At 38.9% G+C, this 27,778-nt stretch overlaps 1 protein-coding gene across 3 annotated transcripts in view; it reads left to right on the plus strand.

Annotated features, from left to right (window-relative positions):
* Positions 1-7,605, plus strand: part of lcp2 (lymphocyte cytosolic protein 2) — a 47,524-nt gene extending 39,919 nt beyond the window's left edge. The window contains 5 exon segments of one of the 3 annotated variants that reach the window (NM_001128017.2): positions 361-458; positions 2,767-2,844; positions 4,758-4,913; positions 6,107-6,857; positions 7,308-7,595. In NM_001128017.2, coding sequence (NP_001121489.1) covers positions 361-458; positions 2,767-2,844; positions 4,758-4,913; positions 6,107-6,235 — 461 coding nt within the window. In that variant the 3' untranslated portion in view covers positions 6,236-6,857; positions 7,308-7,595. 3 annotated transcript variants of the gene reach the window in all.
* The last annotated feature ends 20,173 nt before the right edge of the window (positions 7,606-27,778 follow it).

The raw sequence follows: 27,778 nt of genomic DNA on the forward strand, positions 1-27,778 counted from the left end.
AACAAGATCTGTTAAACAGGCTGAGGGACAGAAGAAATGTGCAGATCATCTATTACACAGTTATAAACATGTCCCAGGAAAACATGCTTCATCTGAATGTATATCTTTAATAATACAGCTGCAGACCCAACCATATGTGGATAATTATTATCTTGTATTTCAAATGTTTAAGATGCTGGCCAGGGCTACTATTAACATTTCTAATACTTAGATGCTAGAGTGTGTACCACACTCTTCTCCTTTTTATACTGTTATTCACAGTAATCTAGTGTAAATTAATTTAACCTTATTTTAAAAGAGATGTTTATCTCAGACCATTCTGTGAACTGTGTTCCATGGTAATTTTCTTGGTACTTTTAGGTAATATGAATCGGTCTTTCTCAGAAGGAACATGTAACGGCAGGCCGCCAGCTCCTATTCCTACCAGCTATAATCAGACTTCAGCAACAGAAAAAGAGGTAATAAGTTAGACATATTTGCAGCAGATAGCATCATTTAGTTATATGGCAGAATTTAGTTATATACATGAAATAAGGTAGAGGTACAGGTATGGGATCCATTATCCGGAAACCCATTATCCAGAAAGTTCCAAATTACAGGAAGGCCATCTCCCATAGACTCCATTATAAGCAAATAATTCTAATTTTTAAAAATGAATTCCTTTTTCTCTGTAATAATAAAACAATACCATGTACTTGATCCCAACTAAGATATAATTAATCCTTATTGGATGCAATACAATCATATTGGGTTTATTTAATGTGTAAATTATCTTTTAGTAGACTTAAGGAATGGAAATCCAAATTTTGGAAAGATCCCTTATCTGGAAACCCCAGGTCCTGAGCACTCTGGATAATGGGTTCCATACCTGTACTTAGTTTCCACTTGTTGTGTTCCCTTAAAGGTCAACTAAAAAAGTAGGCTAGAAATCCTTACTTTGTGTTTTCAGCTCACTGTTACCAGCCCAGACTCACAGCACGCATAATAGCAATGAAAGTTCATGTTTCCATATTTATTCCAGAAACCCTGATATTTAATTTCATCACTTGCCTAGTATGGACAAGTATGGGCAGATCAGTGAAGCATAGTGAGAAACACACAGCACACTGAGGAAAAAGTAAAGAATCCCTTTTAAATTTTGATTGCAAGTTGGATCAAACAGGAGATGTCTTGTCCTGTAGCATTTATACTACATATTATTACAGTGATGATAACTAATACACTAATCTAGTGTAAGGTAACCAGATCATGTAAAACTAGAGACCATTTCTACAAAATCCAGAAAGCAAATAGTGATGTAGATCAAAAGCTTTACCCCATCAGAAATTCTAAGTACAAATGTCAAATGCATGATCTCATCTTAATAAAACTATGCATGATACCAATAACTTTAGCACTACAGTTGCCAAACCTACTGACCTATGATTGCCAAGTTGATATTATAAACCCATTGTAAATATTGGAATTACCTCAGCAATCCAGCCCCTTCTTAAAGCTATATAATGTATCAGCTGGTACAAATGAAATGCTGAATGCTTGCCCATAGTCAGTGTCGGACTGGGACCCCAGGGGCCCAACAGAAAACCATAGACTATTGGCCCACTTTCCAAAATATTTTTCCTTCTTTCCTCACTCAACATCTTTATTCTCCTATTATGTTTACTTACATGCTAGCATCTATCCTTCCATCTATTTTTCCTCTTTGTTCCCATACAGAAATAGGGAATGGCCATGAAGTAGGCCAAATGCTCAGGAGCAGGAGGGCCCACTGACAACTGGGCCCACCGGGAGTTTTCCTGGTATCCTGGTGGGCCAGTCCGACACTGCCCATAGTACTCCACTGAGTGAATGGGCCCCCCGCCATGCCAGCCATCCCTGTGCTGCTGCACATGGATGGGCAAGTAGAAGCAAGTAAGCCTCGCTCAAACCCTTTTGTCCCAGCACCATAACCAGGGAGGTCACAACCAACTCTACAGGATGGGGGGGGGGGATACCTCCTCCATTCCCCACTCCTACAAGCATTCCCCTGCCAACTAAACTGCTACTACTGTATATACCCACCATGAACTACAGATTGTATCTCTTGGCTCCTGGGATGCTGCTACCCACTGCTGCCAGAGACAAAGTGAGGCTTCTGGCCAAACTCCTGCTCCTTCCTCGCTCACTGACTCCTCCCCCCCACCCTCACTCTTCCAGTTAACCCTCTTCTTCCTAAGCCTGCCTAACCCAGTCAAAGCTCCCCTGCCTCCATTTTTAAGTCCAGACAGCCTTAATCCATTTAATAAGGGACGTCGTTCAAATATAAATAATAAAGGCAATACTAAGAGGAAAAAATAGGCTTCTGCCTTATATTTGATGTTGCAAGAGCAAGGTTTCACCCTTTTAATTAAGGGTGGTGGTAGATTTATTAATGAGTGGGCCTTAGGGCTTGAGCAATAGGTTACAGATGTATGAGTTTAACCTGCCGAGGTTACCTAAAACCTGCCAAGCTTTTTATTTTTTTGAAAAAAAAATACTCGGGTAAAAAAATGATCAGCAGTCCGAGGTAATTGGCTTGGAGTTCAGGAACTCACATGTGGTTTCAGTAACCACAGTAAAACATGTAATCTTTTAATGCATCTTTATCCATCTTAGCAGAAACATATAGTTATGTAAAAAAAAGTGTTTACTTTGTATTAATATTTTTGCACGATTTCAAATAATTCTTGCATTTAAATGTTTTCATTACTGTGGGGAACACTTAACCAATGTAATTTAATATACTAGAGCCTGTCTCAAGACCAGTGGTATACTGGCAATATTTCAAGATCAGAAGCTGAAACAGCCCTAAGATCAATCAATCAGGTAAGAAAAAACAACCAAGTAGATAATCAGTTCTACCATTTCATGATATAATAACACCTGGTGAAGATACTTTTATTTTATAACCTGTATAAAGAAAATGTAAAGAAGGCATATGCTTAATTTATGTCAGTTTGGCCTTTATAGATGTGGTTATATGAATGAATTACATTTTTTGTAATTTTTTTTATTTTTTTTAGTAATTACTTTTTTTATTTATAGCAGGATTAGCTGTTTAAAGTTCACCAAAAATTGGCCCAGCATCCCACCCAAATTGTATGCAACTGTGTGCCATTTCTCACAGGGAAGTAGTTCCCAAACAGTGTGGCTAGCCATTGCTATTGGGTATGCAATCTTAAACCATTTCATTTAGGTAAATAAATACCCTTTCATTTCATTCTACAATCTGTTTTGCTGCCTGCACCTTTATCTACCACTTAGTTTTGGGGATTCTGACAAACAGAGTATGGTCATGGTGGCAAAGTATCATACTTCTGGTATGTGGTATATGGCTAGGTATATGGCCAGTGAGATAGGCTGACAAAAGTAATGAACGAACAACTGTTTCCTGGTAGTGGTTGAAGACAGACAAGGAATAGTAAAAAAAAAAAAAAAACTGAAAAAAGCATAGTTAACCAGCAGCAGCTTAAAGGAACAGTTCAGTGTAAAAATAAAACTGAGTAACTGCACAAAATAAAAAATGTTTTCAATACAGTTAGTTAGGAAAAAATGTAATCAATAAAGGCTGGAGTGGGAAGATTTCTAACATAGTAGCCAGAACACTTCTTCCTCCTTTACAGCTCTCTAAGTCTAAGCTGTTAGCATCCAGTAACCAATCAGTGACTTGAGAGGGGGTCATATGGGACATAACTGTTCAGTTAGTTTGCTTCTGAATCTGACCTGTGTGCTCACAAACTAACTGAACAGTTATGTTCCATGTGGCCCCCCTAAAGTCACTGACTAACTAAGAGACTAGAGAGCTGTAAACAGGAAGTAGAGTTCTGGCTATTATGTTAGACATCTGTCCACTCCAGCCTTTATAGATTACATTTTTGGCTAACTAACTATATAAAAAATATTTTTTATTTTGTGCAGTCTATTTTACCCAGTTTTATTTTTATACTGAACTGTTCCTTTAAACATGTTTCTTGGAATGGATCTACTCCAGAAAAGAGAAAGCAGACCTTTGGTGACTCCCTTCTGCTGGTTCTCTTCAGCTTTCATTCGAAAGAATAGCTCCATAAGTATTCTCTCTCTCTAAGTAAGTTATTCCAGATGTATCCATTTTCATTCACAAGGTAACAGGAAATCAACTCTTTAGGGTAGATTGCTTGTCTATGAAACAGATATATATAACCCCATTTTTATACAATGTGATATAAAGGTGCAACTGCAGGGAACTTTGCAAAAGCTGGCCAACAAATGATGTGGAACCCTGGGTGCAGAGTGCAAAGTGCAATTTCAAGTGCAATAGCCATGTGTTTTCCCACAATGCAGAATCCCAGCAACATTTTGCACCCAAACAGATGATTCTCTTGATGCAATTACGCCTACCACATTTGTGTCCGATTAACCAAATTGGACACACTGGGTGCAGTTGTGCCAAATATTTCTGGCATAATTTCTGGTGTTCAGCCTGCATGTGACATGTGCGCCCTATTCTTTTGGTGCACGTGTTCTGCACCTATTGATGCAGGGCTTGCACTTAATTCATCAAAAGCAGATCTATACTGCCTGTTATGAGCACATGGGACCTTGCAACAACTGCCAACTGAACTCATCTGAACTCTCATTGGATGTCTGTTTAGTAATCTGGGAGTAAGAGGCAATGGGAAAATCTTCATTCTGAAGAAAAATGAACTTTCAGTGTACTTGTAGCTATGAATTTGGTCACTTCTGTTCACTATCTGTTACAGGATGGAACATTTTTGGTGAGAAACAGCTCCAAGTCAACGGCTTCACATCCATATGTTCTAATGGTGTTATACAGAAACAAGGTTTACAACATTCAGATTCGACAGGACCAGACAAATGGCCTATACATGCTGGGGACCGGACTCAGAGGACAGGAGGTACCTTCATTTATGTTTGTTCTGCAAGTAAGATAAATAGATAATCAATTGGGGGTTAGTAGCTTTGCATGATATTGTTTCCCTATAGCATTTTCCTTAATATTACCAAAATCCCTGATTCCGCTCACAAAAACAAAATACTCCCAGGCTATTCTAAATGGGATGCTACAACCTTCTGCCACCAGCTTTCCAGTCTCTCACCCATATCAATGTTGTTTTTTGATTTTGCTGCCTCAATGAAACAAATGCTTTCTAAACAAAACCCTTTTATTTTTATTATCAATTCGTGAAGTACTAGTTTAGCGTTAACTATTCTTCTAATTTCTCTGGAGTTTGACTATGCATTGTTGTTGGCCACAAGAACTTAAAGGAACAATTTGTGGATTAAAGTCTCTCATTTTTGGTTTTATTGCAATGCGATCTATGTGGATCATGAATGCTAACTTCTGCTTTCAGAGTGCTTCACTGCATTTCCAGTTACAAGGAAACAGAAATGGGGGCCTCAAATATATATAGTCAAAAATAATCATAATTTAGCAGTCCATTAAGCTATGTTTAATTCTGTATGAAGTTAATGTAAATTATAAGAAAATGGCAGAAAAAAAAAATATCATCATGTGCTGGCAGCCCTCATTGTGCCGAGATCCTAGTCTTAATCAGTTAAAGGTTCTTAACCCCCCATTTGTTGAAATTTGTAAAAATTTCCATTACACTACATTTTGTAGTGTAACGCTGACCATAGATACTCGGTAGGGCAGTTTGGCCATTTTCCACCATACTGCCCAAACATCAAGGATTATTGGAACTGATGGAAAGTTTCTGTTAGTCGCCCATAAGGTAGTTAAGCCTCAGCTCTGTGGCTCCTTTATTGCAGTGTGCATAAAGTAGGGGAATGGAGATATAGCGCATGGAAATTCAAGTGTCAAGGTGATACAGGGAAGGGCTCTTTATCATCCCCAGTTAGAGTTTCAAAAATTACAATGAAATGATGCAATATCTTGAACTTTTCATTGAATGCGCACTATATTCTAAAAACACTAAAGCTGGTTGGTTAAATTTTCCATAATTCCACGCTGCTGTCTTGGGGTCCCACCAATATATAAGGTATAATGCATTTCCCTGATTTTACACCATTTTTTCTGGTGATTTTCTGTAATTTGCTAATCGTTAACAAAATTCCCTGTTTTTTGCAGACCTTTACTTCAGTGGAGGAAATTATTGACTACTTTCATAAAACACCACTTCTTCTTATTGATGGAAAGGATCAAAGTTCGAGGCAACACTGTATGCTTACATTTGCTGCTGGTTGCTGCCTAACTTAACAACAAATAGTCATCATTTACTCATTGGTGAACACTGGTTATTGTCAAGCTTTCCAAAGGATAACAGTTACACCGTTCTTTTTAAAATTTTTAACTCAGTTTTTCTTTTTTTAAATGAAGTTTTTCGAAGCCTGAAGGCAGGCATACCATCAAATTGCTTTTATTCATTCCGATATGGTGGTAAAACCATATTGCTCCAACAGACTCGGCAACATGCAAAGTGAATATTCAGTAATATCTAAATTGTGTTGCGACATCTCTTAACATTTGATAAAAGAAATCCATAACCTGCTCCTATTAACTGTGTGCAATATAAGATATGACTATGCAATGAAATGCAGCAAGTGCCGACTATAAGGACAGAAAAAAAACAGCTTGTGGGAATCTGTATTTCAGTGTGTTGTTATACTAAGTAACTGCTATTTCTTGCTAGGCTGCTGATGCCACTGGAGTTCTTGTTAATAAAAAATTTGTGTTTATCTGTACATACTATTGGGCATTCAGCGAGTAGTTTCACAGCAGTAATGTTTATTGCAGTAATGAAAAATACCACTCGTAGATAACACAGGCTTGGTGCCACACAGAGCAAACCTGAGAATGATTGCACTGAGTGTGAAAAGTGCTCTCTATTAGTGATGAGCGAATCTGTTCCGTTTCGCTTCGCCGAAAAATTAGCGAATCTTTGAAAAGATCCGCGAAACGGCGAAAAATTCGCGAAGCGGCGAAAATGTCGTGCGACAAAAAAAATTGTCGCCCGCGGCTATTATTTTGTCGCGCGCGGCTCTTGTTTTGTCGCGCGGCTCTTGTTTCGTCGCGCGGCTCTTGTTTCGTCGCCCGCGGCTCTTGTTTCGTCGCGCGGCTCTTGTTTCGTCGCCCGCGGCTCTTGTTTCGTCGCGCGGCTCTTGTTTCGTCGCCCGCGACTATTCTTTTTTGACGCCGCAACAATTTTTGGACGTGCGGCGAATTTTTCCGCGGCGAAATTTTTCATCCGTTTCGCGAAACAATCCGCCAATGGCGAAACGCGGAAATTCGCCGCGAATCCATGCCTGGCGAAACTTTTCGCCCATCACTACTCTCTATTAATAAGCAGAAAGTTCTAAAGCTGTTTGCCACAACTAATTGTGATGAATGGCCATGTTTGCTACACAGAGTTCACTCAAGCTCTTTTTGTATACCCTAACCCAGCAAGAAAATATTCTCATGATACCATCTCCCCTGAGTTCACCAACAAATGCTGTACTAGGGCTTTGAATTAATTTCACTGTGCCATGTTACACAATTATATTGTATGGATGTACTCATTTGTTTTAATATGTGTACAATGGAATGAAGCAATCCTTAATAAATGCTGAGAGAATATTTGAACATTTTTTCCTGCTAGTGGCGGCTTTGATAATATTAAAAGACTGCTTTATAGAGTGCGTCAATACCATATGTCTTGCACTGAACACCATAGGAAGGATATTAGAAACGGCGTGCATTGTTTTTGTACCACTGTACAGATTGCTTTCGGTAAGTCACATCTGGGTAGATTCCAGTGTAATCAAGGACACTGATATTATAAGGAATTATTATTAAAGTTTTATTATTAAAAGCAATTACCAATAGCCCAGCAACTCTAAGTTGCCTGGTTCACATATACTTCTTCTACAAAAAAGTAAAAATCAAAAGCCATTTATGCGTGGAATACAAAAAATTAGTTAAATGCAAAGCATGGGCAGGAGCAGAGCAGCCCTGTCTTTACTAGCTGCCATAGGGCAGTAAGTACCCGGCCCAGGTACAGACTTTACCTGCTTGGCACTTTCTGTCACTTAGAATCACAAGTTAGGGAATAGGGAGTGCGTGGGATGCATCTGCTTTCCACGTATAAATTCAGTGTTTCGGACTGAAGACAGTGCTGTATTCCTTGGGGGCACACAGAAGCCTACAGAAATGTATATACTGTATATACATGGCACAAATGAATATACATGGCAGATTGCACTTTGCACATAATAAATAACCCCTACTGTGTTATTAGTGGTGCTTAATTTGAGATCCCCAACCTGACCCTATAGGGTTAGCTTCCTTTATTTACCTTCTTTTGTAGTACAGATAATGTCAGATGTCATTATGTAATGCTGCAATACAAACATAGTTCTTACTCATTAGAAAATGTGCATAATCGATCTTTTCAAATTAGGTTTTTAGCATGGTTAAGGGAGTGGAACACAGCAACTACACCCAAGCACCCACATTCATGACCTACCTTTTTAAAAGCTGATCCATTTCTCCATCTCCAACATTTAATACTTTTTATTAATTTATTTTGTGTTATATTAGTCACAGAGCTAAACTCTTTTATCCCCATACAAAATACTCTTCTCCGCCTGTCATTGCTCATAATACTAGTCAACAGAAAATGACTCAACACACACAGAATATGACATAAAATGTTTAAGACCAAATTATTTTATTGTTAGATGCCCTTTATAGTGCATCTAACAATGCACTTTCTAATCTATTCTGATAATTCTTAGAAAAGCCTTGAATCATATAAAAAGTGGTGGTCCCTATCTTTTTTTGAGCTCCTTAATAAACAAAGGAATGTAAGATCATGCCTAGTCACCCCAAATCTGAAATCCTTTGCAAAATATTTTCAAATAAATCAGGGACTTACCCACTACAAGAACAAACAAGCTTTGCCCTACTTAATTAATGACAACAGCCTTATAAAAACAAATACCCTGCCTATGCTTTTTCCACTGATTCGTAACAGAGCTGACTGGCTTTCTCAATTTGAGTCTTTTCAGCTATAGCTATGTCAGATGTGGTCCTTAGACAGATAAATCATTGTATTCTCACCCCCCAGCTAGAATCTAAATAAATGACTTAACTGACACAGATTCTGAATAGCACTAGACAGGAATGCCCCTTTTGTCTGTTCTGGGTGTAATTAATTTGAAGCCTGTTTGCCTAAATATTTGATGCTTTGGTCCCTTCACAAGGTCTAGCATATTGCAACCTACTCAGGTACGCTTACTGATTGACTCAAAATTATTAGGATTAGACGAGCAATCTAATAATGTATTAGACTTGCTTTAATAATTTGGCCTTATCCATATATTCACTGAGTTATTGTTGATCTGGCAACTTTCTTATGACAATAAGTGCCATATTAACTATTTGCACAATCCACCATGATTTTTCCCCACAATGCAACTTTTTCCAACACATGCTTTAAACTGACCAAAAGTTCTGCATTTCCTGCAGTTCCCTGTAATACACAGTACAGTTTGCCATAAGAACCTCTTATTTGTGACTGGGGGCTGCTTTTGACTGATTCAGCCTTGTTATGGGCATAATTCAGGTCAAATGACAACATTTTTAGGACACTTTTAGTTTACAAAGCTTTAACTGAATGACTTGCCCAGGGAGGTTTGCAGAAAGTTCACAGCCTACTACAACATCACAAAACTATTACATACTGGCATGTTTAACTTAGATCATTGAAATCCATTCTTCAAACAACACAAACAGATTTTTTAATATCTAATTTGGAAATTTCACCTGGGGCTGGCCATATTCTTCATTTCCCAGGGTGCTACAGCTATGTGACCTGTGCTCTGATAAACTTCAGTCACACTTTACTGCTGAGCTGCAAGTTGGAGTGATATCACCCCCCCCGCAGCAGTCAATCAGCAGAACAATGGGAAGGGAGCAAGATAGCAGCTCCCGGCACTCATTGGCAAGAAAGTCTGGCTTGGGACTCCTCTAGTTACATGGGAGTAGGAGAAACAATAGGTTACCTGAAAGCTGTACTAATGTGTAGCGCTGGCTCCTTCTGAAAGCTCAGACTCAGGCACAATGCACTGATATGGCGCCTACACACCAATATTACAGCTAAAAAAAATATATTTGTTGTTTCAAAAATAAAGTTTTTAAATGATAGAGTGAATTACTTGCAATGTAAACAGTGTAATTAAGAAATAAAAAGTACACCAAAAAAATCATGACAGAATCAAGAACCCATGTATAAATAACCCATGTCTTCTATAATCTTCTATAATGCAGTTTGCAGCATGTCACCATTATAAGCATACTTGTCTTATATTTGAATAATTCCCATAATAAACTACAAAATCCCCCTCTCAAAAAAGCAGGGATAAAACAAAGGCCAGCCACATTTGATTTGTAGTGACAATATAATTTATGTTAACAGTAGCTATGTTAGCTGTGTAAGATATGCAAAACAGAAGAATATACATTAGAAAACTGAATGTTCCATAAACCGGTGAACAAAAAATGCAATAAAGGCCATGTTTAGTTGAACACCTTGTCTCCCTGGGGCAACATGCTAGTTTTTTCTTTCTTGAAAATATTTTTATCCTTAGCCTTTCTTATGTACTTCTCTTTTCCTTGGTAGTTGCATGCTAAATTCAGATCACAGAGTAGCAACTGTGATTTCTCTATAATAGGAGAGAAAAATACAAGACTGCAGTCATTACCTGTGAATATAAAAAGATGAAGCAATTCAGGCAGGTTTTTCCTTTTTCCTTAATTTAATGTGCATTTTCCAGTCTGAAATGTAACACATTCTGTACATGTACTGTAACTACCAGCCTTTTAACCTTAGCGACATTGTATCAATATTACTGGTTGTTCAAATGAATTCTTTGCTCAAAATTAAATACAATATTCAAAAAGAAACAAAATACATTCTCAGTCTATATTTGCAGTTCAGATGGGTGGAATTATTTGTGTTTTGTATTTTTAGCTGCAAATGCAAGAACCAGCCAGGTATGCTGCCCAAATAATGCTAATTGACCACACTCTCACTTGGCAAAGCCAGAGGTGCTATCGGATGAAGCAAGCATTGGCACAGCTCCTCCTTGCAAGTTTTACTTTTCTATAGGATCAGTGACTGTACTCTGTGCACAGATATTTACCGGCATTGCTGAAAGGCACTGGGACATTGGCGAAACTTTAGAGAAAATTCACAGCCGAAAAATTTGTTTTGCATCAAAAAAAGTTGCGGTTGCATCAAAATGGACACCAAATCGTGCGACAAACACGTTTGGCACATTTTGATGTCGTTTCACGAATTTTTCGGCGAAGCGAAACTGGACTGATTTGCTCATCACTTATTGTCATCTGTCCCTTCTCTCTTTTTGAATTACAAATAACATGCACAACTGGCATCTCTAGTTTTCTCCACACAGAGGATAGAAAGACAATGGGGTGAGACAAGTAAACACAGGGGTTTGACTCTGTCTGGCAAATCATCAGGTGTTTTATTGCCGGATCACATAAAGACCCTGCAGGGGGCGCAATAATCACAGGAAAATATAATCTTTGCTTAATGGGATTTTCCAGCCTTTCTGATTTGATATCATTAGAGAAGGCCTAATCATCTTGGCCCTATACATAGCCTGATCAGCTGCAAACTCGACAGCCAATATAAGTCAACTTTACTGTGCTCAATATATATAAATAATAAAATACAGCAAAGGGGGACCAGGAGTGCAGGAAGAAAGTCGGACCATGATCATAAGTATTTATTATAGATGAATAGTTTCATGGTAGGTACACACTGGTGTTGGATGAAAGGCCACAACTAAAGTTAGGGTAGACTTAAAGAAGAAGGAAAGGAACAATCACTGGGGGGTGCCAGAATGTTAGGCACCACCCAGTCATTGTAATCGCTTACCTTACACCCCCCGTGAGCCCGACCGCTCCTCCAAACGTGTTAAATTACCCGCGCTTGGGGGAGGACATCGGGTGGGGGGCCCTGCGAGGGGGGTTAGGGGGGCCCCTGCGGGGAGGAGGAGAGACTTAGGGGACGCGCCCGGCGGGAGCACCTGCAGGGTGCACCCCCCAGTTCGACCCTGCCCCAGGCTGGTGCACTAGCCAAGGGTATAAGGTAAGTGATTACAATTTCTGGGGATATAACGTTTTGGCACCCCCCAGTAATTGTACCTTTCCTTCTCCTTTAAGCAAGTAATTTAGGCCCAGGTTGAAATGTGCCCTATGTATGTATGTATGCATGTACATTTGTATTTATATAGTCCTAATTGTTTATGCAGTACAGGTATGGGATCCCTTATCCGGAAACCCGTTATCCAGAAAGCTCTGAATTACGGAAAGCCCGTCTCCCATAGACTCCATTTTAATCAAATAATTCAGAATTTTAAAACAGATTTCCTTTTTCTCTGTAATAATAAAACAGTACCTTGTACTTGTTCCCAGCTAAGAAATAATTATTGGATGCAAACCAATCTTATTGGGTTTAATTCATGTTTTATAGATTTTTTGTAGATTTACGGTATGGAGATCCAAATTATGGAAAGACGGATAAGACTGGATAACGGGTCCTATACCTGTACTGTGATAGAACAGGCTAGAATCAATACAATAAACGCATATAAACAAATACAAAAATACATTTAGCACTGTAACAATGCAAAAATAGAACAGGCAAGAGTCACTATATTAAAAGAATATAAACAAAAACAAATAATACATTTAGCACTGTAACTTATAATACAATAATAGAACAGGCAAGAATCAATACAAGAAAAGTATATAAACAAATACAAAAGTACATTTACATGATTAATTGCTTAAGTGGTAAAAGATAAAAGGAAGAATATCAAAGTCCCATAGTTTCTAACTTAAGTGAGTCTATATATATATATATATATATATATATATTGTCTGTTCAGGTGCAACACCACATCCTTTACAAATGTCACTGCAATGTGCAAAGTGCAATTTCAGATTACTTAGATTTTTTTAACCCACAATGTACCATTTCCACCCTGAAATTCCAGCATAACTGCCGGTGCAAGCTAGATTTTATAGACCACAACTTGCACACAAAGCTCTAATATGGTCACAATGTAGCGCCTGTTTTGGAAAATATTGTGTTACTGTTTTCCAAAAGTTGAGGTTCATGGTTTTTCCCCCTGTATTTGTGTTTGAAAGGCATCATACAAGATTTCTTGTCTCCTTTTTTTGTAAACATGTTCTTCAGGTATCTGACTTCCTCTCCCAGAAAAATTCTTTATTCCCAGGGCCAGAGTCTGCACAGCTCCTTATTTACTTCATATAGTATGATACTGCAGTTTAAATAAATATTTAGATCAGTGTTTGCCTGTTAGCTTTTTAAGATCAGAATACATCTTTTCCATGTTCTTACTCATGCCTTCTAAATCCAGCTTTGGAATGACGCCATGGTTCCCAGACATCTGAAATGCACAAGACAGCATTACATGTTAATGTAACTGGTTGATATCATATGTACTTTGAAAAATACGAGCACCAAATAAGGAATATTTTGTCTCTTACAAAGCCAGTTTTGGAGAAGGACTATAATTGTATTGTGGTGGCTACTTTAAGAATTATTCTTCACAGTTTTTACAGATGTACCATATCCAGAATACGGAGGATTTTTTTTTTTTTTTTAAATTCCCCTTTGATAACCCCAACACCTTTAACAGGCTTTCTCCTGAAGAACACCACCGGACCTTACCAAATACAATCACTGCACAGTGGGGTTGGGTGATATCTTGTTTACTGTGTGCTTGGATAGGCTTTAACCTCGCATGCAGCATGGCAAAATAAAATGGTATAAGATGGAATAGTATGTACCAATGGGCATTAAAAGTAGTGTCTGCCATGTGGTGAAGGTGTAGGGTGAAGACAGATGGAGATACTAGTAGCAGCTACTTGCCATAGCTAAAAAAATAGGCAATGCTGATCATTTACTGATAACTGTCTCCACGTGTGTTTTAGCAGAGGCAGTTCTCAGTATTGTCTTTGGCAGGGTATTTCCTGGTGTTTTGTGACAAGTTAACTTTAACTGTGTTATAGCATGCCCTATTCCTAGCAACTTTTCAACGGGTCTTCATTTTTTAAATAGTTTCTTTATTATGTGCCATCCTTCACTGCTATCTATTTCCAGCTTGCAGTTTAATATGCTTTCAGGTATTTAAACTACTCTCTGGTTGCTAGGGTAAATTCTTATCTCTGTCTTAAAATTTCTGTTACAGTTAGCGACTTAACTATCATCAGTAAATATTGTCACTATATACTTATTGTGATTAATTATCACACCAGGTACCACAAAAAATCTAATTCAATCTCTTGTCAAGTCTAATATTGACTTCTCCTTCAAAATATAGCCACCATCCAATCCATAATAAATTCACCTGCCAGGCCATTACACCTCTTCAACCACTTCCCTACACTGGCCACCACTACGATTTAGGATAAGATGTAACTTACTGACACTGAGGCTCAAAGCAGTTCAACCCACCTTATATTTCTGAACTTATCCCCAGGTACTTACCATAGTGATCATTACACTCTTCTAACAATCTGCTCCTCAACACCTCACTTATTAGCTCTTTACATACACACATTCAAGATTTCTCAATGGCTGAATCCCTTTTCTGGAATTCCTTTCCATGTTCAAACGGTTTCTTAAAACAGATTTCTTTAAATAAACTTATGCTAATTTAGTGTAACACATTACACTATAAGCTGTTATCTTGATCATGCCCAACCCTGCACCTTATGTCTTACTCTGTTCTTCTGGTATATTGTAAGGGTGAAGACACATTGAGCTACTAGTAGCAGCTACTTGTCGTGGCTACTAAAATAGACAACACTGATCATTTACTGATAACAGTCTCAATGTGTGTTTTAGCAGAGGCAATTCTCAGTATTGTCTATGGCAGGGTATTTTCTGGGGTTTAGTAGCCATGAAAAAGTAATTGGAAAAAAAGAGTTTGCATGTCTCCCCATGTCTGCATGTGTTTCCTACAGGTACTCTGGTTTCTTCCTACACACTGGCAGGTAATTGGCTATTGATAAAAATGACCCTACTGTGTGTAAATGTGATAGGAATCTAAAGTTATAAGCTTCAATGAGGCAGGGACTGACATGAATGACATATTATCTCTGCAAATCTCTGCATAAATGTGTTGGCACTAAATAGATAATAAATAGAAAATTATAATAAGCCCGTTATACAAACATGTGGAGTATAAGATGATCTGGCTAAAGAAAATTGTCAGCAGCATATTATTGCCATAATTTGAAAGCAAATATAAGTGAGGATCCCAGGTACTGAGGGCAGCATACAGAACACACTGTATACTACATAATAGGGTAGATCAAATTTTGTGCATTGTGCAGCAGGCAGCAGCTATTCCCACTTTTGCCTGCAAGGAGGCTTCTTAGCAGTATGACCTTGCTTACATTTTTTTTCCTCTTTATAAATAGACCTGCATCAAATTTATCAAACTTGATTCGTAAGCTCCTTACATTTGGCAATGCTAAGGGAGAAAACAGAAATTCAGCAAAGGTTCTGTTACTCTTTTATAAGAGCTTAACCCTTCTACTCAAGTAAAGCAGAAATACTGATCTGTACAATGCATATTGCAGCAAGATTTGCTGTTAAAGCTACTACTTTACAAGACTCCAAAAAAGAAATTCAACAGTAAGCATGGCCTCATGTAAAAAAAAAAAACACTCTTTTTCCTCCTGCCTACAGCCTTTTACATTTCTACACGTACGGCACACACTACTTCAGAACATTCATAATTTACTCTACTTAGCTCTACAGTCGCTTAAACCAGTTTCTGCTGCCAAGGTAATGCCAATTGTACTATAGCATATCATACTGTTGTATTCAGAATAATGATCTTATCTGAAAAAAAGAAGATGATGATTTCACTTATAGATATTCTCACCTAAAGTATAAATAGTGAGGGCAGGGTACAGACAAATTAAAACTCTCTCAGACGAAAGTCTCTTCAATATGCCATAACTGTGCTATTTATAAAACATTTTGCTGTTAATCCACCCACTGACTTCCTTTCATGTAAGATCAAAATAGACTTTTTAACTACTCCATACCTCAGTAAATACAGTCAGAAAAGTTTACCCACAAACTGCACTTCAAAACTAAATAAACAATGAAACAATGCAAATATCATCAGATTTGCAATTAAATGTTGACATTACTTACGCAGTAGCTATGATGTTTCTTCATAATGACATTTGGATGAGATCAGTGGCATTGATGTGTAGGTCAGCTTGAAACACGCAATGTGTTGGGGAATACCCACGGTTTGAAAAGGTTCATGTTGCAAAAATAAGTATCTTCTGCAGGTCTAGGAAAGTGGCTGTATATTCCTCCTTAGCCATCCATTTTTCATTTCCACTCTTTGGGGGTTATGTAACAAAAGGCACTAAGTTTGCCCAGGTGCAGTAACCCATAGCAACCAATCAGTAAGTAGCATTTACTGGTCACCTATTTAAAAGCAAACATCTTATTGGTTGCTAGGGGTTACTGTTTCTGGGCAAACTTAGCCCCTTTTATAACATATGGGGGTTTGACACAATTCTGATTGTAAAATTTAGGTTGTTGTGGGTTACAATGAGAGGGTTAGGGCCAGCTGCTTTGGGCTGAAGAAGAGGTTTTTGATCTATTCTTGAATAGATCTTGAATATTCTTTGGGCATTTTATTACATACGGGGGTAAGGATTAGTAACTTTGGCCAGATTTCCACTACTGTCGAAAAGCCAATGAGTGGGCTATAAAGCAGCAGTTAAACTCCCACATAAGTGAAGTGGCTGATAACTTGTATGACACAGTTATTAGTCAGGTTATAGAGCATTATCCTAAACTGTGGTTTGCATCTCTCATAACAGAAAAACATCATGTTTCTGCATAGTGTGCACCTGAATGGTAAAAATGATGCGTGCAGTTCATGTTAGTAATAGGAAAAGGTGATAGATTATAAAAAACATATACTGGGGGACTGATATTCAGCTCTGGAAAAGGTGTCAACCCTTTCTGCATGTGAAGGTGCAACATGCCAAGGAAGCGATGGAAGAAACACCCCTGCATGGCAGATGTTAAAGGGATTATTCACCTTTGAATTAACTTTTAGGGGCATATTTATTATGCTGTGTAAAACAAATTTGCTGAAAAAACAGTATAAAAAGTTGTGTAAATTAAACGGAGAACATCGCCTTCTGAACGCCAGATTTTACGCCATTATTTTAGTTCTGTCGGAAGAAAAAAACATGTACAAAAATGACACAGCTTTTACGCTGTTTTTTTACACAGTGAAGCCTGAAGATGTGTGGCGAATGTTCTCGCAGTTTTTTACACAGCATAATAAATATGCCCCTTAGTGTAAGGAATACAGGTATATTGCCCTAGGCAGACCCTAGACCTAAACACGCCCCTATGCTGTGCGTGTGACATCACATGTACGGTGTGCGTGACGTTGCGCGCACATACCTCGTGCTAGTGAAGTGACATTCGCACAATTCTTTACAACCTGCGACCCCCTACTCCCCTCACCCTCCCAGTTCTGTTGCGGAGGCTGAGGGTATTTAATTTTTTAAATAAAAGAAAGAAAATATAGGCACCCTAGCTGGCGATTTACAGACCGGGTGACAACCTTAATGGCAGCTCATGAATTGCCTGTTGGAAAAGAGGCTGGAATTACAAATTTAGTGGCAAATGTAATTTATAAGAATAGTCCCGCCTATACCCTGCCCATTTCCCCACCCCTGTGTAACATCACATCCTACTCCCTCACACTAATACCGATATTACATTAATAAAAGGTGGCAACCCTAGCTGCCATGTCAGTGTAAGCTTTTTGTTTGCTGCTTACAGTGTGGCCATTTACATAAAAAGATTCTTATCTATCGGCTTTTACCAGCAAATGGATTAAACTTGAAGCTTGCTGTGGTAATACAATTATAAATATGTCTTTGTTTGATTGATTTCTCCTATTAATAGTATTAGTAGTCCTATTAGTAGTATGTGCTTTCCTATTACCTCACAGAATCCTTCCCTCACTTTCTCTCTGTGTCTCTCACTTTTCTGTCTACAAGTTTCTGTGTTTAGAAGTTGTCTTCTCTCTGTGATATTCTATCTATGGCTATGCTTGCTTTCTTTCTGTTCCTGCTGCTTAGCTCTGTAGCAAATTACCTCACAGCAGGTACAAAGCAGCTCCACGTCTGACACAGGAAGTCACTCCCTCCACTTCCCAGAATCCCTGTGTCTTTTTTTTTTAAATTGAAGAAAAAAATGTTAACTGTTGGCATGAAAATTAGCATTCAATGCAATAGCATGATCAGGGGATTGGTAACAGAATGTTGCACTCATTGCTATCCCATTCTCACCCATCTCTGCTTCTGAACCTTGTACAGGTATTGGACCCCTTATCCAGAAACCCGTTATCCAAATTTCCAAATAACAGAAAGGCCATCTCCCATAGACTCCATTTTAAGGTAATAATTCACATTTTTAAAATATATTTCCTTTTCTCTGTAATAATAAAACAGTACTTTCCCAACTAAGATATAATTAATCCTTATTGGAGGCAAAACAATCCTATTGGGTTTAATTAATGTTTAAATTGTTTTTTTTAGCAGACTTAAGGTATGGAGATCCAAATTACAGAAGGATCCCTAATCTGAAAAACCCCAGTAGATGCTTTGCTACTGTTGAAATCTGATTACTGATTGGATGCCTTGGGCAACATTACTGGTAATGCTTCACTTTTTACACAGCATGATAAATATACCCCTTAGTCTTAGTTACTATGTGAGGAAAATGGAAATTGATAAGGCTGGATGGTCAGACACACTCGCCAAGGGCCACATAAAACAGCCAGGTGGGCTGGATTTGGCCCCCGGGCCTTGTGTTTGACATACATGCCTTTAATGATTGCTAGTGATAAGCTAACTTGGGGCATGTCACTTCACATCTTGTAAAATGATAAAAAAAAATCCCACAAAAAATGCTTTTGGGTCCATGAGAATGTAAAAATATATTGTGCTTAATACATTTTTAGCTCAGCAATAGCATATACATTGCCCCTTCTTTCCACTATGCTACAACTGTTCTACATAGGACAAAATACCATCCAGGTATCCTTTCTCCCAGGCCAGAAATTCTGCAAGTCAGGTTGACTAAAATCCCCTTTTAATTTTCCATTAATTATGCACCGTAGTGAATGCAGCTAATCAGCTAATGTGGCAGTCAAGGGGCAAAAATTATGCCTGCTGGGAGTGTTTATTTTCCACATGGAAAAATTCTAACACAGTCTAGTAGAAAAGTTTGCCGCTGGCAAAACTCGCAAACCTTGCTGAGAAACTGTCCACCCACTAATCCCTGGTTAAAGACATCCCTAAAGCTGTTGCCCTAGACATGGGCCACGGACCACGGTGCCTATATTAAAAATGTGGCCCTGCAGCCAATCTGTCATTAGTCTTAATGGAGATTGCTTGATATGGGTTACTTTGCAGGCATAGAATTGCACGTCTGTGCATACTCTTTCTGTGCTAAGATTGACTTTTTTTCACCACAGGATAAACTAATTGCACACAATTTGTTTTCATTTACCTGTCTGAAAATATAGAAATTTTGTATGTAATATTTTTTTGTATGCAAAGTAAATGGTCCCACTTTACCAGCTATGGCTATAGGTTACATGGCAGATGCCACAGCACACAGTAGTTAGAAATAAATCAGCACGTTAATATGAGGGACATTGTAGGCAATAAAGACAAAACACATTAAATATCAGTGGTGGGGCTTTAAAAAAAAGTGCCTATGCATTCTATTGTAGATGCTGCCATCATGTGGATACATTGTTAGAACTTTTTCAGCTGTACAGTAGATGGTTTTTGTTCTTTGATATGCTGCTTTGCCACGGTATGGAAAACGCAATGAGCTCTAAATGCATTTTTCATAAATCAAGATTTAATTCTCTGCTCTGACCTATATTCCAAGGCAATGATATTTTAGATCTGTTCATTAAAAGTACTATTGCCATTCTTTTTTCTAATTAAGACACTGCTGTTAACCATGCTGAAGCTTTGCCAGAGATTAACTTGGAGCTTCATTTGTTTGCTCTTCATGTGCTCAGGGTGCAACCTGTAAACACTTGCTGAACAGAAATGCCTATGACTATATGAATATGCATTGTAACAGTGATAATGCTCAGTGCCGACCTGAACAATGGAGAGAGATTGGCCCAAGCAAGCCAAAATAGAGCGGGCATGGATGGTAGACTCTCAATAGGTTCTGCAGCCATTGGCTTTTAACTTATGCACTAGGTTTCCCAGAACAGATTTATTTTTAGTCTAGGGTTCAATATTTATGGAAACTTGGTGGAGCTGATGCAGACAGGGCCCTTTTAATAAATGGGCAAAGGGGGGCCAGGGTCTACCAGGATAACTGTCCCACTAGCACACTTTCATCTGGGATAACTTTTGGCAGACCCCTCATTTTGATCAGCTGGAAGAGTGTAGTTATTTTATGTTTTGCCTTTTTTGTGGCATCACCATTTTATCATTTGTTTGCTTCCATGTTGTTGGCCCAGGGTGGCACACCTGGGGATCAAATCTACTTCAGTAAGCGCAAACCATGTCTTTATTGCCTGCATTACTATATTGAACTCAATTTACTTGAGGGATATTTTTTCACAAGTTTCTTGGGGCAGTGGGGGCCCACCAATGAAATTTTGCCCAGGGCCTGCTGGTACATTAAAGCGACCCTGCCTTATCCTTGTTATGGAATCATGGGGTCCCTGACAAAAGTTTAGATCTTTAGACCTGCATTTCCTGACTTATGCATCTAGCAAGTTGCGTTAAGGTAGGGGACAGAAAAGGTGACACCTACTTGCCACCCCTTCCCCTCATTAATACATTTTTGCCGAATGCAGCATTTTAAGTCATGGGGTAAGTGCAGGTCCTTGTGCTCTATTTTGGAATGCTAGGCCCTTCAATCAAAGGTTCTCAACTCAGATTTGACTGCTAAGTACTAAAAAATAGTGATTTACACCTGTTTAATTTTTAATTATCCGGACATTTACTGGAGTAATGGGGTGGCCAAGTCAGAAAAAGCTAGTGGGTTTGTAAATATGCTAAATGACAACTTTTTCAGGCAGTTCAAGAACCTACTAGGAATGATTTGCCGAAGTGGCCTTGTTAAGGTTTTCTCTGGAAAAAAGGCGCTTGCGAGAGGACATGATTACTCTGTACAAGTACATTAGAGGGGATTATAGGCAGATAGGGGATGTTCTTTTTCCCATAAAAATGACCAGCACACCAGAGGCCTTCCCTTTTGATTAGAGGAACGGAGTTTCCATTTGAAGCAGCGTAGGGGGTTTTTCACGGTGAGGGCAGTGAGGTTGGGGCAGATTCTGGTCGTAATCTCCTAGATAGCTTTGATTTGGGGTGCACGCGGCTCCTGATAGCTGCGAGGAATTGAAATGAAATTGGGGAATTGGAATGAAAGCCACACTACTATAAGTTTCTGTACTCCCTGCAGCTCTTGATAGCTGCGGGGTAACTGGTGTCGCTATTGTGACACCCGTGCCATTATAAATATATGTACCGCTTGCGGCTCTCGATAGCTGCGGGAAATCGGTGACTGTTGATAGCCACGCCATTACCAGTATATGTACTGAATCGTAAACTGACTGGGGGAGAATTGATTAATTATCGCTTGTTGGGTTAGAAAAGCTGTGGGGCAGCGAATGGGTTGTTAGGGAGCAGGCTGTGTATCGTGTTCTGCTATTACTCATTTATTCTGTATATCCTCCCCACCTAATTCTCCCATTGCCTTGGTATCAAAAATTTAACCGCCCTGTATATAGTGTGTAAATAAATTATATTGGCTTCTCTGCATTCTATACCGGATTATGCTTGGGGCTGAAGGAATCTAATTAAGGTAATGAACTGAGAACGAACAATATCCGGGTTTAACTTAATTAAGTGTGTTTTTTATTCATCAACTTATTTATGGTTAATCAATTTGGGGCTCATATTGATTTTGTGATTTTAAAGCTATCAATTTATTAATAAAAGTTAAGTTTTAAGGAAAAGCAAAAATTTATGTTTTCTTTGATTTAATTACAGATTCTGTTAATGCCCTTAAGGACGAGCATAGTATCCAAGGCTATTGTGATACTAATATCTACAGTTAGTATTAATGTTGGTATATATGGTTTATGTATGTGAGTGTATGGATAGGTCAGTATAGGTTTATGTATGTGAGTGTATAGATAGGTCAGTATGGGTCTGTATGTGAGTGGATAGATAGGTCAGTATGGGTCTGTATGTGAGTGTATAGATAGGTCAGTATGGGTCTGTATGTGAGTGTATAGATAGGTCAGTATGGGTCTGTATGTGAGTGTATAGATAGGTCAGTATGGGTCTGTATGTGAGTGGATAGATAGGTCAGTATGGGTCTGTATGTGAGTGTATAGATAGGTCAGTATGGGTCTGGATGTGAGTGTATAGATTGGTCAGTATGGGTCTGTATGTGAGTGTATAGATAGGTCAGTATGGGTCTGGATGTGAGTGTATAGATTGGTCAGTATGGGTTTGTGTGTGCTGGGTTTACTTGGAAGAGTTGAATTTGATGGACTCTGGTCTTTTTGTCAACCCTATGTAACTATGTTTTTTTAACTTTGCTCCCTACCCTATGGCTCAAAAAATTACCCTTTATGGCGTAAAATGGGGAGAAAAAAAAAACAAGTGGCATAAATGGCAAATCTATAAAGGTGTGTATTTTCTAACATTCCACTCGCTGTATTTAACTCTTTAATTGTTATTTAAAACAGTTATATGTACAGCATATTGCATTCAAGTCATCTGGGAAAATTCAGACAGCAATTAAATTCTGCCTTTAAAAAAAAACAGCAATGGGTAGTCTATCAATCCAGCTTATAGTTTCCCTAATGAGAAAGATCCAGGTGCAACCTTGTCATTGGGGCTTACACTCTAAGAGGAGCACTTACTAACATTCATTTTTTTCATGATTTGTGTTTTGTGCCAAAACTCAAATTGTCCATTTGAAATATTTTGAAAGTTTATTAAGCATAAAACCACGAAAATTCATGGAAAAATATAAAAACCACACAAAATGTGTGGTTTTTGTGTTCTTTCGGTTTTCATTTCACATTTTAATTTTGTTTATGCTTTTAAATTCAGATCTTTTAATAAATGACTAAACATTCATGGTTTTAGTGGAAATTAATTTAGTTGTGGTTTCAAAAACGAATCACATTTCTGTGCCACCAGTTAATCACTGTTTGATAAATGGACTATATGTTATATGTCTATAACTGGCATTTGTAGACATTACAGAAGGAAACTATGGGGCCCATTTATCAAAGTACGATCGCTTCTGAATACATATTTTTTCGAAGTTTTCATACTGTGCATATTTTTTGCGACTTTTTCATTAATTTGAGTAACTTTTTCGTACTTTGCGACAAAAAGCGCAACAATTTGTGCGACAAAATTGTATTTGTAGCGCAGAGTACAAAAGTTTCGTTGTTCATTCAAGCTTTGTTATCGTGACTTTCCTTTGGCCAGGTTGGAGCTACAGAGTGCCATTGAGTCCTATGGGAGACTTTCCTTGGGCCAGGTTGGATCTGCAGAGTGCCATTGAGCCCTATGGGAGACTTTCCTTGGGCCAGGTTGGAGCTGCAGAGTGCCATTGAGCCCTATGGGAGACTTTCCTTGGGCCGGGTTGGAGCTGCAGAGTGCCATTGAGCCCTATGGGAGACTTTCCTTGGGCCAGGTTGGAGCTGCAGAGTGCTATTGAGTCCTATGGGAGACTTTCCTTGGGCCAGGTTGGAGCTGCAGAGTGCCATTGAGCCCTATGGGAGACTTTCCTTGGGCCAGGTTGGAGCTGCAGAGTGCCATTTAGCCCTATGGGAGACTTTCCTTGGGCCAGGTTGGAGCTGCAGAGTGCCATTGAGCCCTATGGGAGACTTTCCTTGGGCCGGGTTGGAGCTGCAGAGTGCCATTGAGCCCTATGGGAGACTTTCCTTGGGCCAGGTTGGAGCTGCAGAGTGCCATTGAGCCCTATGGGAGACTTTCCTTGGGCCGGGTTGGAGCTGCAGAGTGCCATTGAGCCCTATGGGAGACTTTCCTTGGGCCAGGTTGGAGCTACAGAGTGCCATTGAGTCCTATGGGAGGCTTCCAAAATCATGCACAGAAGGATCAAAGTCAGAAAGGTTTTCCCGCCATTTACGATCGTTCTGATATGAAAATTTCATGACTTTCGGATCGCCAATACGATATTATTGTGGTTAATACGATTTTTTCATAAGCATTTTTGTGACATTTCCGATCATCAGAAATTATCAGAATTATGTATCTAATCTGAATTTTACCCATTTCGGGATTCAAACTCGTACTTGATGAATCAGCCCCTAAGACCTAAAATTCTCAAGAAATTAAATATATGTGAAGTCTTATATTTTTCAAAGCTTGAGTTTGATCATAAGGCCTTCACCGAGGTCTTAAGTTAGTTCCCCACTAGGTAAGTTTGGCTATTGGGGTACTTAATAACATATATACTAGTTATAGAGGGGAGGAGGAGCATTACTACTCATATACTCCTGCTTAAAGGGGGCCTTTTTATCATGTTAGCTGAGCGAAATAAACTTTAATATTGCACTACAGAAATTATATAAATCTTGTTGCCCTGCAACAGCAAAAGATGTGAGACTTGCAAATACATCCTGTGCCAAGATCAAATTGCAATACCAAATACACAAAAAGTCTACACCACTCGGGACTGCTATACATGTGCTTCCTCCAATGTGGTGTACATGATCATATGTACTAAGTGCCCTACCGGAGGAATGTACATTGGAGAAACAGGGCAAAAACATATCAGGATGAACCATCACAGACATATAAGATCAAGACCAAAGCATGTGATACACCAGTGGGACAACACTTCTGCAATCAGAACCACAGGCTTCAGGAAATGAAGATGTTAATTCTAAAAGGGAACTTTGAAACTGAACAGGAAAGGAAGATCTATGAATTCAAATGTATGGAGTTATTCAACACATTAAGACAGGGCCTTAATTTGGGGTCAGGTTTCATGTCACACTATCTGACCTGATTGAATCCAGACCCCTGGACTGTTTACAACCCATCCTAATAAAAATTCATTACTTTTATTATCTTCACAAGCTATCTCTATCTATCTGTAACTTCCTAATTTATTGCTCATGAACACTTCTCTCTGATCAAACAGTAGAAATTTTGTGCCATTCCAGTTTTCATTTGTATTTTGCCTGACGAAGGGGCCTTCGAGCTCCTGAAGCTTGCAATGTATTTTTATTATTAGCCAATATAGGTATAATTGCTACAAAACTCTACAATTCTACAATGTATTTGTGTGGTTTTTTTATTATCAAATTTTTAGAACAATCAGATGTTCAACTACAGACCGGTTTCGCCCTTCTTGGGGCTCATCAGTGTAGTGCAGGGTTTTCTGATCAGCTTAGGTAGAGCCAGGAGTGGGGATTCACAAACAAGTCAAAAAGATTGAGGAGACCGCCTCATACGTATGCAAATAGACCAAAGGGATTCTGGGAACAAATTCCTTAAGGCTCCTAAAAAAATCTCATTTACATGGGTTTATCCTATAGGCTAAAGCTCACCCACTGGGTTTTTGAAGCAAAAGCCAGGATAATAGCTGATCAGATTCCCAACTACAGACCGGGTTTTGTCTCTTTTTTTTCTTGTCTCTTCTCCGGTCTCTTCAGTATCCCAGGATTAACGTTGCTGGGAGACTATATCGTTTGGCTGGTCTTTCCCATGATATTGCCTTCCTTTTTTGAATTAGTAGAAGTAACTTACAGTAGACCGGGTTTTGTCTCTTTTTTTTCTTGTCTCTTCTCCGGTCTCTTCAGTATCCCAGGATTAACGTTGCTGGGAGACTATATCGTTTGGCTGGTCTTTCCCATGATATTGCCTTCCTTTTTTGAATTAGTAGAAGTAACTTACAGTATCTCCATCTTTTGTCAGATTAGATTCAGAAGCTGATTCATTGTAGCTCATTTTCTATCCAGCCATGTAATGTTCAGTTTGGGTTCCAATTCAACCACACAGGCATCTACTTTTTTAGGAAATTCAGTAAACTTCCTTCTCTCAAAGCAACCAATGAGATGTCTTCTCATTTTCTTGCTCTCATACTTGCAGATGGGGGTTCCACCGGACAGGAACTCAAATGCATTAGCAATAGCATAAACCCCACAGTCATGAGTGTTTTCTTGTTCATCAACATCCAGTATTTCCATAGTTCCTTCAGGATCATTTACCAGCGCACCATAGCATTCACTTATTTGCTTCCTCAGTAAGTTGCAATGGTGTTTAATCACAGCGCTGTCTGCAATCTCCACATGATCCATTTTAAAGCAGCTTGTCAACCAATGTCTCTCTATACTGTCATAATGAATCTGTACTGATGGTCCTTTAACTGGCTGAAATCCAATTTGGGAAAGGAGGCAGCTTTGAAGCCCCTCTGCCTCAAACTGGATTTTCAGCAAGGACTGAGCTGCATCAATGATTCTGTCATCCAGACATTCCCTGCCTCGCAGGGCCATTTTATGCTCTTTTGTCAGGTTCAGTTCAGGGATCCAGGCATCAGTCCCGTCAGGGTAGGGCTGGCCTGGAACTCTAAAGTACTCACAAGAATCATCAGAGAATTCATTCTCCTCATCCGCATAGAATCTTGTGTGTGATTTGAATTCATCTGTTACCTTTTCTCTCTTTTTCTTTTCCTCGGCCTTAATAGTCTGTCTGTTGTACTTTCTTCCTTTCCTTGCCTCCTTTTTGTCTCTTTTCTCATGTGAGAATGGTGTGATTTCATGCTCCTTAGTCATCCAAGGAGTGAAGTCTGGTTCTGTTTTCCATTCCTCTATTTTGTAAGTGGATGGCTCATTTATACAGGCATATAAGGGTCTGTATAAGCTTACAGAGTCCCAATCTGGTTGTTTCTCTATTTGAGCCTTGATAAGGCGTTTCTTAGCTTTCCTTTCTTTTCTGGCCATCTTTTTGCTATTTTCCTCCTTTGGGCAGATAGTGGAGGGTTTTTCTTCTAATTCCACCTTGATGGTCTGTTTGTTATTCTTCCCTTTCCTTGTCACCTTTCTGGTTCTTTTCTGCTTTTTTCTTTGATGTTCCTCTATTTTGCAAAGAGGGGAATCAGGTTCAGTGTTCTGTTCCTCCTTTTTGCAAGTTGTGGAATCATCTTGCTTTTCATTGCATGTCACAGGTCTCTCTTCCTCTAGGCTGTTGGTTGAGAGATTCTGTTCATTTTCATTTTCACATTTGGATTCTGTATTTTCTTCAGGTTCCACAATTGCCGCCTCTTTGGTGCTTTCCTCTATTAAGCAGAGGGTGGAGAGCTCACATACCGATTCCTCATCTGCGCAGGCACTGAAGTCTGAGCTTCTTTCTTGCTCTGCTTTGCAGGGGACGGGGAGCTCGTTTCTCACTTCCTCTGTTATGCAAGAGTTTAAGGCAGTGTTTAGCTCTTCTATATTGGTGCAGATTTGTGGTTCTTCCTCTATAGTGTTTGTCTTTACATTTCGTTTCTTGAAAAAATGAAGCTTTGAAAAAAATCCAGCTTTATTCTTGTTTTCGGCATTTCCCACAGGGGAACTTGCATTGTTATTTTTTGATGATTTTTTGATATTA

The sequence above is a fragment of the Xenopus tropicalis genome, chromosome 3 (genome assembly GCF_000004195.4).
Source record: "Xenopus tropicalis strain Nigerian chromosome 3, UCB_Xtro_10.0, whole genome shotgun sequence".
In the NCBI taxonomy this organism is placed as follows: domain Eukaryota; kingdom Metazoa; phylum Chordata; class Amphibia; order Anura; family Pipidae; genus Xenopus; species Xenopus tropicalis.